The sequence below is a fragment of the Guillardia theta genome (genome assembly GCF_000315625.1).
Source record: "Guillardia theta CCMP2712 unplaced genomic scaffold GUITHscaffold_101, whole genome shotgun sequence".
Lineage (NCBI taxonomy): Eukaryota > Cryptophyceae > Pyrenomonadales > Geminigeraceae > Guillardia > Guillardia theta.
Window position 1 is genome coordinate 63639 of NW_005434573.1, and position 15059 is coordinate 78697.

General features: G+C 53.0%; 4 protein-coding genes across 4 annotated transcripts; 2 read left to right on the forward strand and 2 right to left on the reverse strand.

The window, feature by feature from the left end:
• Nucleotides 1-410: 410 nt before the first annotated feature.
• Nucleotides 411-1355, reverse strand: GUITHDRAFT_155079 (hypothetical protein). Its single transcript, XM_005823889.1, has 3 exons — nt 1094-1355; nt 946-1039; nt 411-878 (listed from the first exon to the last, which is right to left on the reverse strand). The coding sequence occupies exons 1-3, from the start codon at nt 1334-1336 to the stop codon at nt 550-552; spliced, it is 666 nt and encodes a 221-aa protein (XP_005823946.1). The 5' UTR covers nt 1337-1355; the 3' UTR covers nt 411-549.
• Nucleotides 1356-2386: 1031 nt separating this feature from the next.
• Nucleotides 2387-3171, forward strand: GUITHDRAFT_155082 (hypothetical protein; the record flags this gene model as incomplete). The annotated part of the gene is made up of 3 exons (XM_005823890.1): nt 2387-2847; nt 2896-3057; nt 3112-3171. A coding segment is annotated over exon 1 (282 nt), but the record flags the coding sequence as incomplete, so codon positions are not given.
• Nucleotides 3172-5766: 2595 nt separating this feature from the next.
• On the forward strand, nt 5767-6684 carry GUITHDRAFT_155083 (hypothetical protein). Its single transcript, XM_005823891.1, has 2 exons — nt 5767-5788; nt 6485-6684. The coding sequence occupies exons 1-2, from the start codon at nt 5780-5782 to the stop codon at nt 6638-6640; spliced, it is 165 nt and encodes a 54-aa protein (XP_005823948.1). The 5' UTR covers nt 5767-5779; the 3' UTR covers nt 6641-6684.
• Nucleotides 6677-14798, reverse strand: GUITHDRAFT_165588 (hypothetical protein; the record flags this gene model as incomplete). The annotated part of the gene is made up of 33 exons (XM_005823892.1): nt 6677-6798; nt 6845-6889; nt 6936-7025; nt 7078-7131; nt 7183-7272; nt 7316-7414; nt 7630-7739; nt 7782-7827; nt 7875-8042; nt 8086-8142; nt 8191-8241; nt 8296-8406; nt 8457-8501; nt 8633-8683; nt 8728-8801; nt 8829-8874; nt 8970-9002; nt 9046-9128; nt 9327-9369; nt 9538-9593; nt 9720-9838; nt 9891-10132; nt 10618-10691; nt 10745-10818; nt 11006-11091; nt 11137-11200; nt 11347-11611; nt 11655-11718; nt 11930-12142; nt 12532-12646; nt 12962-13331; nt 13642-13921; nt 14046-14798. 33 exons carry the CDS (start codon nt 14796-14798, stop codon nt 6772-6774), a joined length of 4098 nt encoding a protein of 1365 aa, XP_005823949.1. The 3' UTR covers nt 6677-6771.
• Between the last annotated feature and the right edge of the window lie 261 nt (nt 14799-15059).

Below are 15059 nucleotides of genomic sequence, written 5' to 3' on the forward strand. Positions count from 1 at the left end.
CCTCCCTCCCTCCCTCCCTCCCTCCCCCCACATCCCTCCCTCACTCACTCTCCATACTTCCTCCAAGACTCTCTTAACCAGCCCTGTCCCTACAGCCTCATCCTCATCCACGTCCCTTCCCCCCCATCTTTCGCCACTCTCTCCCTCCTCCCGCCGCCACCCTCCCCATTCCATTCTACGCCCCCTGCCCCAGCCCCAATCCGCCCAGAGGGCAACCTCGAATGAAACCCGAAATTCCACGATGGGGAGGGGGAGGGAAGCGACGGAGAATGTAAGCGGAGAATGTAAGCAATGGGGATGGCAAAGGGAGAGCTTGTGCCAGCAGCACTGTGGTAAGAACATTGCAAGCGCTGCTCGCTCAGCAGGAGACAAAGTGGTTCTTTCCGCGAAGAGAAGACGATGTTGGGGAGGAAATGAGTAGCTTCTATATTACAGGCAAAAAGAATTTTACACTGACTTGATGGCAGGAAAGGAGAAGCAATACAAAGCCGGAGAACAAGGAAGAATACAGTGAGCAGGCAGCCATACAGGATCCAACATCAGCGCGAATCATGCGCAAACAGATCTTGACGATAACGAAGTTGCAAACTTTGCGATGAATTGCTCTTGTGATCTGCTCTCGACCGCTGCCTTGCATCTCTTCTTTCTCACGAGGGCAATGGCGTCCTTTGCATTGTGCACGACACCTTGCTCAAGGAGCAGGCACGCTCCTAGCGTCCCCGCCCTTCCCACTCCTCCCCTACAGTGAATCACCACGTGCTTGCCGGCCCGGACGGCATCGGAGAGTCGCCGCAGTAGCTGGCACGCCGAGTTAAAGTCTTCAGGCGCTTTCATCTCGATGATGGGGTACTGAATGAAGTCAAGCTCGGCCCTCCGACCTGAACAGGAATGCGTCATCGGTTGGGTCGAAAGCTCTCGCTCCCCTGGGGGAGGGCAAGCACTTACAGGCCTCCTCCAGGCTGCCCTTCACACCGAGGTGGCGCAGCTCACTGATCGACAGCAGACAAACCACCAGGTCGATGTTGAACTTGGATTTCAACTGACAAGAAACGTGTTTCACTTGATCAAGGCATGGCGAAGGAATACGCAATACCGTCGCGAGATCTTTGTCCAAGTCCCTTCTCCATCGGACGCCATCTCGATCAACATTCTTCCCGGGGCAGTAGCACAAACCGATGTTTCCGCGGTTGTCTGAAGGCTCAGAGAGAAAGGAAACTGTGATCGGGTGACTTTCGCTGGTCCTAACCTGCCCTACATTGTCCTTCAGCAAGGAGCTGGATTTCTCTCTCTGCTGTACTGGCATGACAACCTTTGATCGAGAGGCCGAGTGCAACATCTCCCTACCAGTCAGCTTCTCTCCTCCTCCTCCTTCCCTTCTCGGATCTCCCTCTTGCCCCGTCCCGGTGACAACCGATGCTGTTTGAAGCAAGTGAAGGTGCTGCCCCACATTTGTTAAGAGTTTGTCTTAATAGTATATCGCTGTCCACGATTTCCTTGATTCTGAGGCGAGCCTGATCCTCCTAGAATGGTCAGTTATCAGTCAACAAAAACTTCCGTTCCAGTCAACCACCCCCCTCAGACAGACCCCATGGAACAATTGTATACCCCCCTATTTCTACCACCGCTAACATCAAATGTACCTATTTGCCCAGAGTTTGATATGAAAATGAGGGGTATGGGTGTAAGCGTACCGTACCCCTCTGCACAATTCATGTTGACCCGTACCCCATACAATGATGCAGCTATTACTACTACCCCTCAGATCTCCTGGGACCATCAGGCATCACCCTACCCCCACAACAGGGCCTCGTTTACGTCTCATTCAACTGTGATGGTACACAACCCCACCCCCGGATGAGCAAGAACATCCTTCATACCTCCCTATGTGTACCCATGCAAACCAAGCAAACTGTACCCGTGTCTTTCCGTACGACCCTAATTTCATATGGATACCCTACCCACTCGACTAACATACCCACCCCTACAATTGCAGTAACTGTTCAGTCCGTCCCCTAGCCATGGCTGCTGCACCAGAGTGAAAAGAACGAGGAAGTTGGAAAGATAGTACAAGAAAGCGTTTGATTTGCATCAAGGATGCAAGATGCTTACAATGTTTATGGTAGCAAGACGGAGGCTGATATTTATGCTGACTTGTCTTTGTTTGACTTGATTTGGTAGCAACCCGACAAGTTCTGTCCCTGCCACGAGACACAAAAATCTTTTGAGATCGTTTTTGGGCGATGCAATGCTAGATAGGAAAATCTTCCAAACCGTGTTTAGTGTAAAGTAGAGTGCCTGCTCAGCTGCGGTAAGCTTTCAGTGCCCTCAGTTCTACAGAGCATACTTTCCTCCCTACAGTTTCGCTCTGAGATAATTATTCCTGTAAGCAGATCTTCTCATCATGATTCGCAACCGCTGCTAACATTCAACACACTACCGCATCAGAATCTCCTGATTTGAACTCTGGATTATCGTGCTAACTGAAGGGATCGGCTCAGGGGGGCTTCCGAGGAACCTCCCCTTGTAAGAATGCTCCGCTCCAGACTTTCTCCTAGCTCTTTCATTCTGGTCTCGACATTGTTCATCGGAAGTTCGTACGACACTGTGCAAGGCCATGCAGACTCGTGTTACCCCAGCACGGCTCACAGAGATCAGACATTGCTTGCTTTTTCGCTGTGCCATGGAGGACTCTACGTTGGTATCGCCGATCTGAGCAAAAAGCTTCCGCCGCTCTCGCGCAGTCGGCCTGCTACAGCCCTGCATGTACAAGCTGGGATGAAAGACTGGATCAAGAAAGTGGTGTTCGGCGACGAGACCAAGAGCAGGTGGAAGAGAGCTGTGACTCAGGTACAGGAAGGTAGTGGGATGATTGCCAGGCACCTGACTCAGGCACAGTATCAGGTGGTTGGGACAGGAGCAACGGAGGAGGAGAAACTTGAAGCAGCAAGGATTCGGAGACGAGCCTTTGTCGTACAAGATCCCAAGTATCGTGAGATTATCAAGAACGAAGCCAGCTTCTCCGCTGAAAGTGTTTCATTGTCGCAAGAGAGTGATTTGGTATGGACTGACTAATGTCTCAAAAATCTGCCGCACAATTGATATCAGAAGCAGGACAATACTGCAAAGACAAGAGAACTGAGTGATCTCAGCTTGGCACACAATCAAGTCAAAGAGGAAGTCAAGGCTGAGGTCTTGGAAAGTGAGGCAGAAGCAGAAGCTCGCCGGCAGCGCAGCCTCGAGCTCCAGCAAGACGCGGCTCGTACACTCGGTTTGAGACTATGCACGCGTGCTAAAAGTGCATTGATTCAGAATATTGATGCAGGCGGTCGATCCAAGTACTTCACAAAGGCGCCTCCTGCTTCCCGTCCTCTTAGTCAGCGCAGCATCCCTCGCCCAGCAAGCAGTGGCCAAGACGGTGAGCTGAGAAAAAGATCTCATCCGAGTGATGTGATTTTGATCAGTTGCTGCAGCCTGGCGACCCAAATCTTCTGTCCTGCCAACTTCATCCAACGGTAATGCAGTGCCTCAGGATCAAGTTGCTCAATTGACGTGTGTCCTGCAGTTGCGAACAGGCCCAGCCCTGCCCCTGAGCCTGTTGAGGAGATTGGTACGCAAACCATGACAACGTCTTTGATCTTGCTCATGCATTTGCTGATAGAGGAGCCCGTGGCTCCAAGAAACGTGGTGAGCTATAAAGACCTTTGGCAAGAGGCAGCCACCAAGAAGCTCGCAAACATTCTATCACAAAAGCAAGTCACTGTCGAAAAACAGCGACCGCCTTCTCCAACCCCAGAGCGAACGTGATTGCCCTCATCACTTGAAACATGCTTTGTTTGACTATGTTGAGCAGATATGAGTCCAGTTATACGAGCACGTCGGCTGACAACAGCGATCAGTACAGCTACCTTCCTGTTCTCGGTGCGCTCGACGTAGACAAGGTTGAACTCAGTCTGACGCGTTGTGCAGGAGATGAGTTCAAACCAGACCTTGAGTGCAGCACGTGGAAGGTGATTGCAGCCAAAGGAGTTGTCGTTCACTCGGGGTGGGTCACTTCATCTCGATCATTCCCTTCCCTTGTTTGAGGTTGTATTGACGGCTGACGTCAGCCCTGGCGAGGAGTTCGAACCGATTGGTCGGCTCAAAGGGATGCAGTTGGTGGATGTTGACGGACAAGAGGGTCCCTGGCTACGACTGAGCGAAGATGGGTAGGGAGAGTAACTGTTTGTCGCTATGCTGCTAACAGTCAGAAAGACCTGGGGCAGGAGGATGGGTGAGGTCTGCCAACAATGGTAGGAAAGGAGGACCGAAAGGAGTCTTCCTTGTGAAGCAGGTAGGAGATCCTTGTTTGACACTGTGTGATCGGAGTAGTTGGACTAACTTGAGGTTGAAGGGGAAAAAGCTTGGATTCGATAGCAAGCATATGGCAAGGTGGTCAGGGGAGAGCAAGTGATTCCCTTTCAGTCTTTACCTCGCTGCTTGTCAACATACTACCTTAGTATGCCCCCCGGCTACTGGAATGCTGGAATCAGCCCAATGAATCCGCGTCAGCCTGTCACACTGCCGCTGCGCAGACTCCCAGCGGCTCCTCACTGAGTTCGGATTCAATTTACTAAGTTACGAGTCCGAGTCATCACTGTAAATCCGAATATGAATCAACTTGATGATCATGCGCGGCCGCCAGGCTTCACGTCACGGTGTTCCGGCCCGACTAAGTCACGGAGTGTACTATCAGTACCTGAGTACCGTACCTCAGGCGACTGATCAATGTGTAGGCGGTAAGCCAGGCCGCGCCATGTCCGAAAATTTGCAACAGCCTGCGGCGACAGACTCTGAGCAGGCGTGAACTGACTCTGACCGTGGCAATCGGACGGTCCGATCACCGGCGGTGCGGCGGCACAGCCAAAACCGGCCGCCGGGCGGCGCGGGGCCGACTTACTAGCGGCCTATGGCCGCCCGTACGCTGAGTGGCGTGGCCCGGCGGGCCCGGCGCTCACTGTCGGACTCCGGTCCGACGTGTCGGACGGGGCCGGCCTGGCGTCGGGACAGGCGGGGGCTCCGAGCCAGTGGCGACTCGGTGAGAGGCGGCTCCGGTGCCGCTGTGACATCCGTGACTAACTAAATAGCCGCATCCGTGACGGTTCACAGATGCAACTCCGAACTCGAACTGAGCGGGCCTACTGGTTGCCAGCCGGCACGCATAGACTGAGACGGTGTGCGGCACTGACTCTCAACTTGGCAACGGACTCGAGGGTCCCCCGGGGGGGCCGCCCGTCTGAAAAAATGCGGGCCGCCCACTGGCCCGGGGCCAGGCAGCGGTGCGCCGGGCCCCGGGACTTGGGCCGAGACTAAGCCTGGCCGGGCTCGGCCTCTCCCGGACCGTACGGCGGGCGACGGCCGGGGCCGGCGAGCCCAGGCCGGGCCCGGCGGCCCCCGCGGCGGGCCGGCCCTGGCTCTCAGTGGCTGACGGTGCCGGCGCGGCGGGCCCAGTGGCCCCCCGCATTGAAGGCCGGGCCCCGGCGGTACGGTCTCCAGCTCCAGGGTACTGGCAGCGCCGTGCCATCATAATTCCGAACAACGATCGCCGGATTTAGCCCGACGACTCTTAACGGTGGCGCTTGGGCCACCCGGGCCACTTTTCGAGCGATTCAAACAGCCGAAATTTATGTTTCAGATTTCAAAATTATCTGGAACTATTGAAGTGGAGCTGAGCTGTATTTCGGAAACCAGACGGACCTAAGCAAAACAGCGGTGGATTCGGAATCTTATCAAGAGCAGCGACATGTTTGAGGTGAGACGAGAGAAGAAGAAGGCTCGAGAAGATGTTGATGCGATGGCGATGCTGAAACTGAAGACAAGTACATGATGATGACCATCATGAACCTCACTGTGACTGAGTCATCGGATGAGGAGGGTCGGAGGATGGTAGTGGTTGTGGTGGTGGTGGTAGTGGTGGTGGTGATAATGAGAGGAAGGCTGCAAACAGCAAATGAGAGGTGAGTAGCGAGGGTGAAGGGACTGATACAAAGATGCTGTTGATGGTTTATGACAATTGAAATGAAGTGGAGGAATGTATGTGAACTGATATTTTTGTAAAGAGCATGGGTTTAGTTTGAGATATAATCTATTCATGGAGGTGGGAATAGTGGCAATTATTGTACCGAAAATCTACATTTTGACATGGTCGCTGATGGTGTGAGCGTCAAGACTACGATGTGAGATGGTGATAGCGAAGAGAGGAGGTAAAATCCTCTGTCTTGACCTGATAGCCTGTAAAAGTCCAAAAGTTTATGAGTTTAGACTCCGAGGTTTGATCGTGTGTTCTGCTAGTCCACGGGAGAACATCTTGGTTGGTAGACAGCAAGGAGCAGAATGGAAGAGATGGACAACAAACGGACAATAGGAGAAGAGGTTAGGGTTGAGAGTTGCGGAGGGCACATGCTCCGACACGAGTCGACTTGCAGCTTGCTGATCGCACTCTTGGCAGCTTCTTGGAGTTTTTGGCAGGAAGGTACCTGCAGTGGACATCAAGCCTGTGATGCAGGCTGAGGTCCCCAGCTACAAGGCAGCTGAGATCTCAGCTTGCTCCGCCGCAGACTGCACGTCCTCGCCCATGCTCAAGGAGAGCCTTTCCCAGTACTGAGGGAGGAGGATGTAAGATGGAGAGTAAACCACTGATAAAGTCTTAAAACATTCTTTTGAGTTCACACAACAGACCCCAGTGAGAAGAGAAAGAATACGAGCAGGTGAAATGCTATCTACACCCAACCAACATCATTGTAGCCGACTTAGGAGTTTGACCTGTGTAAACAGTGAGTGCAAGGGCGACATGCTGTGATGATAATACCTTGTCTTCGAGCAACATCACACACGCCTCCATGTCTTTGATCATCTACAACCTTTGGTGAGAAATGACAGAAACATCATCAAGACTGAACCTGTATTGCCATGCCGCTTTTGATCTGCTCTGACCCTCGGATCTTGTTCTTCTCCTCTGTCACTTTGGCTTGCAGGGCTTTCAGCCGCGCCTGGTCACCTCAAGTCAGCCTTCCTTGCAAGCTCTGCCGCCAGGAGACTTACCTGCAGGAAGACAGGGTCTGATACTAGAGAGATGTCTTTCACAAACGTTGACAACTGGCGAGTTCGCATCAGACACCCTCGTCAACATGATGCTTGTTGTGAGACCTGAAGTCGAGCCGCATGCTCCAGCTCAAAATTTCTGCTGACTCGTTGGCTCTCTTGCTTTCTCTCCTCCTTCTCTCGGAGCAGCAGACCCTGCCGCAAGTCAGTCGAGGACGGGAAGAGAGTCTGTCGCTACCTTAGTCTCGATCAGGTCAGCGACGGCTAGGAGCGCTTCAAGCGAGACCGCTAGAGGGGTCTGTTCTTCTGTCTTGCCTACGATGCTTTTCGTTTCAATCTGCAGATAAACATCATGTCAAACGATCAGACAGATGGAGGAGATTTGTTGACTTCGACCTTGGTCTCTCACACTCAGAAACCCTGCCTGCCTGCCTTCCTTCTTCCTCTCTTTCTGCTTGTGTCTCGCCTGTACTTCTGCCTCTGTCTCTGTCTCTCTCCGTCCCTTGCTCCGTCCCTTGCCCTCTCCTCTCCTCCTTCTTTCTCCTGCTTCACCTGCAGTCGGAGCTCCTTCGACACGTTCATCAAAGCAGGTGGATTAGACTCGCTGCTCGCCGTCATCATAACTCTGTGAAGGGCCTTCCACTCTTCATCGGATTGGTGATCTAACAACGTAAGGACGATGCGCTGTAACACAAGAGACTTACGGGGTTGTACCGAGCCTTGACGATTCAGCTCTTTCTGAGATTTGTTCTGCTGCCACAAGTTAGGAAGCAGGCAGCAATGGCGGCTGAGATGACCTGTATTCTCTTGAGGCCTTCTAAGAGCATATCACGAGTTTCAGCAATGATGTTGGAGTGTTTGACGCGCTCGGAAGTTTGTTTGTCTCGTTCGTTGCCTTGTTCTTCATGGAGGATCTCACTTGCGTCCAATACAAAAGTTTGGAGGTGAAGCAACTCATCGTTCATCTTCGATCCGAGTCACATTAATCGCCATCATAACCGAGCTCACCTTGCTTGCTTGGTTTGTGTTGCAAGCTTGTAAAGATGTGAACACTTTATTCAGAACCTTCCGGCAGTCAATCTCCCACTTCAAGAGACAGAATGAGTCTCTTACCTTCTTTCTTGCCCAGACTTCTCGTTTCATCTCCTCCACAAGAAACTCGTTCTTTCACATCACTTCAGAGACTCTTTTTTCGATGATATCGCAAGGTCTGCGCACCTGCATTGATACACTTCCAGAGAAATCTTTCTCTCCTTGATTGTCCAGATGATTGCAGTTCACAAAGTTGATGTCATTCTCTGATCTCATCCCCAACACCAGCGCCTTCAGCTAACCATGCACGTGGTCACAGACGTCAGCAGCACCGACTTCTGCTCCACCTGCGCATGAAGCTTGGTCTCCCGCCTCCGGACTTCAGTCAGCTCCTAGAAACCTCCTCGTCAGGAGAGGAGAAGGTCAAACAATCATCATCACTCTCTCTACGACTTGAAGTTTCTCCTGAAGAGCAGCGTTCTGTCCACCATCAGCGTCATCGGACGACTCATCTTCACATCACCTCGGCGCTGATGCTCTTGGGCATCTCACGCGACAGCTTCAAGCTCTTGATCTGAGCACGTCGGTCATCGCGCTTCTTCCCTGCTCGCCTCTCACCTTAGCCGCGAGGTCCAGCTTCATCTGAATGGCCACACAGCAGGCGTCGTGATGCTCTGCCGCTGCCTCAGCCCCTGGTCTCAACCAAATTATGACGTCACCTAACAGTTGCCCTCGCTCTTCGCCCGCCATGCGAGCACGGATGTCCTGCGAGGATGATGAGAGAAGGAGGAGGGGGGGAGCGGAGAAGCAAGTGTGAGATCGAGTGAGAGGAGGAGAAGGAAGAAGGAAGAAGAGGATACCTCGAGTTCTCGTTTCAGAGTCGGGATGTCGTTCTGCGTGTCGGTCAGGGTGTTGGTGTGTTCATGTCAAACTCACTTGGATCGAGAGGTCGTGAATGAGGAGACTGAGCTCGTTGCGCAGTCTTCGCTCTTCGTGTAGTTCTCTCTCAACAATGCGAGCTGAAAAGAGAAAACTCAAAAGGAGGGAAATATGGTTTGAAATCGAAGGTAGGAGGTGAAATATGTGAGAGATTCAAGCAACACATTGTGACATGAGCTCAAGCAAAGTGCTGAGACAAAGACAACAAGAGATGTAGTCGAAGTCAGCAAGTTGTCTGTGATGTGGAGATGTAACAGCTTGTCAGACATTTGGGTCACCTGTCATCGTCGCCTCGCTCGCCAGCTTCTCCGCATTCCATCTCTGAGTTCGGTCGCATCAAAAATAAGACGAAGCGAGCAGAACAAGTGAAGTAGAAGAAAGGATGAATGGAATAGAATCAAATCAGACAGAGGACCAGAACGGAAGAAGACAGGCAGGCAGAAGGGAAGAGGAAGGAGGAAGGGGGAGGAAGGGACAGAAGACCCTGACCTTGGTTCTCTCTTCGTCGAGCCTCCTCGTCAGGTACGTCCAATCATCCTGCCACCCTGATGGGAGAAACTCTCAGCGACAGTGACAAGACAGGAAACGAGCAATCACGATCAGCAAGCACAAACACCTTCCACAAACACCGAACCACATATGCACACGTCATCAGCAGAGGCAAACGCTACCTGCTTCCATCATCTTCTCCAGTATCTTCATCCCATGGGAGCTCCCGGCGCTGAGAGGAGAAGGCTCATGCTGTCTTTGCTCCTCGTTGCTCGTCACGCTCACCCTGAGATGGTTCGGTCTGACGTACATGACAAGCGTCAAGGAGCAGGTGAAGGAGAATGGAGCACAACCTCCTGCTGTTGCTGTTGAAGTCTCCTTGCCCTCCCTGCTCCTCTTCCTCCTGCTCCTGATTCTCTTGAAAGCCCGACTCCGAGGAGAAGGAGGGCTTCCTGTCCTGCTGCTCCTCCTGTCCCAAGGCCTCGAACTTCTCTCGCTCTCTCTCTTTCTGTCTCTGTCTGTCTCGCTCTCTCTCTGCCTCCTTCTGCCGCATGTCGACCAGGTCCCTTGCGTAGACCTTCCGTCGTGCTGACGCCTGTACAGCATCACACAGCAGGAAGAGTAAGAAGTCGAAGAGACCTTGAGGAATCGAGATACAACTACACAGAGCGCTCTTCTCCTCTCCTGCCTTTCATTCCACAGCTGTCTGAACACGCTGCATTGAGATCAAATTCTAATAATGCTCAGGGTGAAATTTGTACCATCTACAAGTCTTCTGCCTCCAGGCATTTTGCAACCTGATGACAAAGGCTCGTACAAGCTCTGAACGCTTGACCTGGAAATGAAGTTCAACCTTGACAAAAGGAGTGATGGAGATGACGATGACGATGAAGATGACGAACAAAAAGAAGAAAATGAAAATGATGATGATGATGATGATGATGATGATGATGATGATGATGATGATGATGATGATGATGATGATGATGATGATGATGATGATGATGATGATGATGGTTGTGGAGGAAGTCAGAGGAGATACTTCTTGCGATATGAAGTGACAAGATCATAGTTCTTCACCTCAAGAAGCTCGATGACGTGATGTCGTAAGAACATTTTCGTCCGTCCAAGTCGAAACATGTTTGCATTCATCCCTGCCGACCAGGAGAATTTCAGATGAGCAGCTTGAGAAGAGTTTCTTTCTCACCCATTGCCGTCATGATAGCACTTGCTTTCTCCTGCACTGTCTGCCCTCTTGTCTCTTTGATGCAACATTGAAACCTGGCCCAACCTCGTCGGTGCTTGCATATCAAAACAAGCAACACATGTGAATCAAACAAGCATCATATCGCAAACAAATAAGCAAACAAACATCTCCATCTTGATTATCCGAAGACTATTGATCAATTATAATCTCGTTGCACTCTCGTGCTATATTCAAGACAGTACGACCATCGCTCGCTCTTACCTCTCCAAGAAGTCATGATACGGGTATCTCGAACCAAATCCACTCCTGGTAACATGAACTGCGTCCATCACTCCTCCGCACCGCAGCTGACGAGAACATCTCAGCAAGAGCAAGGAGGAGCCATCACTAACTTGTTCCAGGCAGGCGAAAGTGTCGAAGAGCGCAGGCGATCGAACGTTGTTGGGGTTGATGCATCTGAGCAATCGCAGGTGAGCAGAGAGAGAGGATGGGGGAGTGGGGGGGGGGGAAGGGAGGGGAGGGGAGGGGAGGGGAGGGGGAGAAGAGGGAGAGAGGGAGAGGGAGGGAGGGAGGGAGGGAGGGAGGGAGGGAGAGCAAGTCACCGGATGAAGTGAGGAGAGGTCTTGGATATGGCGCTCACAAGGGACACGAGCTGTTGTCGAAATTGAGTCGAGACCGATGTGAAGATCAAAGTCGATCTTCTCGGCTGTCCTCCTGCTCCTGCTCCTGCCCCTGCCCGTCCGGGTTGCTGCCGGCCTCGTCGATCCTGCTCTTGCGAGGACTTCTCATCCCTCCTGTTGTTGATGTCGAAGAGAGGGTTGTCGAAGAGGTTGCGGATGAAGCTTGATCCTGATTGAATCATGGTGTCTGCGGGTCAAGTCAGAAGCGCCTCCTCCCTGTCAGCCTCCACCTAGCAGAGCAGGCTGAAGAAGGTCGCGATTTGCGTCCACAAACCCTTCCGAGGAGTAGTTGACCTGCATGCTCGTTATGCTGAGAGCTCAGCGAGACGCCGGAGGAAGTCGAGCAAGAAGACAAGGTAAGACAGGGAGGCAGTGAGGTAGACAGGGAAATTTGGCGCTCGGGGGGGGGGGAAGGGGGGAGCAGGAGGGAGGGGAGCGAAAGAGGGGGAGAGCAGGGATGGGGGAGTAAAAGGGAGGGGGAGCAAGAGGGTCTATCTGTGCGCACCTCTCCTGCATAGTGCTTGACGGTGAAGGAGTCGGTCTGCAGCTTTGGAGCGAAGAAGCAGGAGGAGGCTTCACATTTCTCCCTGACCTTGCGCGCAAAGTCTTGATCAGACCCTCCGCTAGGTAGAATGCACTCCTCGTTGAGAATGGCAAGAATGCCATTCGGTTTCGCCTCTATCAGCTCAATGCTCGCACGATTGTCGCTGAAGCCAACCTGAGGCATGTTCAGAGGAGGAGGGAAGAGGATAAGGAAAAGAAGAGAAGGGGAAAGATGAAGAGAGATGGGAGGAGAGGAATTGAAAGGCAGCGAAAGAGATATTTTCGATTTCATGATCGCAAATTGAATGATCAATATGGAGTAAAGGCATTCAATAGAGCATATTCATGGAGTATGCGAGAAAGAAGAGGAGGTAAAGGTAGAGGTAGAGGTAGAGGTAGAGGTAGAGGTAGAGGTAGAGGTAGAGGTAGAGGTAGAGGTAGAGGTAGAGGTAGAGGTAGAGGTAGAGGATAAAGAAGGGCTATGGAAGAGGGAGGAGAATAGCAAGATGGAGAGGGCAATGAGGAGGTGAAGTGTCTAATGAAGCAGGGTTACGCATGTTTCACCTGCTGCCAGTCGATTCCCTCAGCGATGTACTCAGCCTGCTCGAGCTTGAAGACGAACTCAACGAAGTACTGCTGCAGCTTCTCGTTGGCGTAGTTGATGCAGAACTGTTCGAACCTGCTGACCAGTCAGGCAAGCCGAAACTGCAGCCTCCTCGATCCTGAACTGCCTCTTCTTCCTCCCTCCCCATGCTTTCCTCACTCTCCCTCCCTTGGCCTCCTTACTCTTTCTCATACTGCCCATCCTACTGCTCCAGATGTTGCTGATGCTGCTGCTGCATCTTCCAATATCATTCGTCCCCATCCTTGACACCAAGGATGAAACTCCTTCTCCTTCCACCTTTGACAAACTAGTGTCCATCGGAACTCAACAGACTCTCTCGAACTCAGAGCTCCTGCCCAACCTCAAACCTCCTCCCATGTGGCCTCGCACCTGTTCACGTCGAAGAACTCGAACCCGAAGATGTCGAGCACTGAAGTCTTGAGCGTCCTCCTCGCCTTCATCCCGGGGTTCAGGGAGGTATTGACGCGCATCACCAGGAAGGAGAAGAGGCGCGTGTAGAGGGCCTTGGCCAGTGCATCCCTCGTGTGGTTTGCCTGCATCCTCGATAGCGCCACGTCGTACTGGTCATCAGCTGTCGCAACGATCCTGCGGCGGCAGAGCGCGAGCTCGAGATCCTCTCTCCCTACTTGGAGGAGCGCGCAGACGTTGCTGGGGGCGTCGTGCTCGAGGAGGCCAAACGCCTGCTCCTTCTGATCTCCTTCGCCACCGCTGACTTCCACGTTGCCCAGGTGAAGGATGCCTGATGAGAGAGTGAGGGATAGAAGAAATGGGCAAGTAGGAAGAGGACGAGGACGAGGACGGGGGGAAGGAAGAGGGAGAAGAGGAAGGGGAAGAAGGAGACGGGAAGAATGTGAGTGAGCAGCAGTGGGAGGACAGAGAGGGGGAGGGGGACAAAGAATAGAACAATGGAGTTAGGAAAAGTCGGGATGGGTACACAGAGTCACGAGCTGGGAGGAGGAGAGGGACAAGGGTGCAAGAGGTGGTAGGAAAGTGAGGGAAGGAAGGGCGAGACGGGAGAGACAGAGCAGCTAAGAGGTTCAGCCACGGACCAGCAACCACGGTGAGGATGTTGTCCCGCTCCTCGGCTGTGATGCCGACGGAGTCCAGGGCCTTGAGGGTCCTTGCGAAGCTCTTCTCGTCGTCGATGGTGCATTCTTCACCGGGCGCATGCATGAGGTAGCGATAGCTGTCAGGGTTGCTGTCGAGATCGAGCTTCTCCTTGAAGGAGGGCTCGAGCAACGTGGACCCTGTGATGAGCTGGTAGAAGATGTGGAAGTTGCGCTCCCCTGCTGCCTGCTGGACCACTCGAGCCTTCTCCAGCAGGTAGGTCTGAGGGAGAAGGGAGTGGAGCAGAATGGGAAGAAGAGGAGGAGGAGGAGGAGGAGGAGGAGCAGCAGGGGGAGGAGGAGAAGGAGGATTTCAGCAACGAGTATTTGCCACAGATGCAGTCTACCTGTATCGCTCCACCAAGTAGAGCACCATCGTGACCGAAGTGGAGGTCGATGTACTTACCAAATCGGCTGCTGTTGTCATTGCGGAGAGTTTTCGCGTTCCCGAAGGCCTCCAGGAGGGGGTTGGAGTCGAGCACCTTCTCCTCCGTCACAGCGTCATTGAGGTGCAACATTCTAGAGGTCACGTTCTGCGACCGAGAGCTCGAAACGTATGCGAGGAAGCGCATCAGGAACTTTGTAGTCTCCGTCTTCCCCGCCCCGCTCTCCCCGCTCACGAGGATCGACTGATCCTTGTCGTCCCTCAGCATCGCCCTGTAGGAGGCGTCGGCTACAGCATACACGTGGGGGGGGAGGCTGCCGGGCTCCTTGTCCAGGTTGGAGGCGTCGTAGAGGCGGATGTAATCCGGAGAGTAGATGTTGAGAGTCTTCCAAGGGTTGATGGCGATGAGGATGGGCCCTGTGTTGGTGTAGATCTCTCCCTGCTCGTACCTGATCCTGAGGTTGTGGAGGATGTTGGGCTCGTCGAGGAACTGGAGGGTGACCAGGTCGTTGGTCCCCTCGAGAGCTGGAGGGTTCCTGGGGACCACAACCACGTTTGAGAGGCTGAGGGTTTTCCGGACCCTCGTGTCGGACATGATGACGTCGACATGCTGCTTGGTTCTGTGGACTACATCCGCTGCCTGCCACACGTCGCGCTGCTCGGCGATCCACACCCGCGCTGCTGATGCTGCAGCCAGCTCTGAGGGGTCCGACATGGCGGGCTTCTTGCGACTAGATCAGGACCTTGAGGGGTTGGAATCAGCTGTCTTTACCATCTCCAGGACTCCATTCAAACTGGGCATCACCCGTTAGCAATGTTGTTGTTTCATCGCCATCAAGTTTGCACGCGGACTGTCTACACCAACTTTGTCCGAATCTATAAAACATTGCCATAGCCCCTGCCCACGCCCCCTTGACTGCTCTTATCCTTTTTATCCTTGACCCCCCCCTTCCTCGCCTCGCCCTCCCTCCTTCTT

Coding starts and splice junctions, on each gene's coding strand:
- GUITHDRAFT_155079 (XM_005823889.1), bottom strand. CDS start 1,336: ATGTTGCACTCGGCCTCTCGATCAAAGGTTGTCATGCCAGTACAGCAG. Junction 1,040..1,093: donor TGGACAAAGATCTCGCGACG/GTATTGCGTATT, acceptor GTTTCTTGTCAG/TTGAAATCCAAGTTCAACAT. Junction 879..945: donor GGGCAGCCTGGAGGAGGCCT/GTAAGTGCTTGC, acceptor ATTCCTGTTCAG/GTCGGAGGGCCGAGCTTGAC.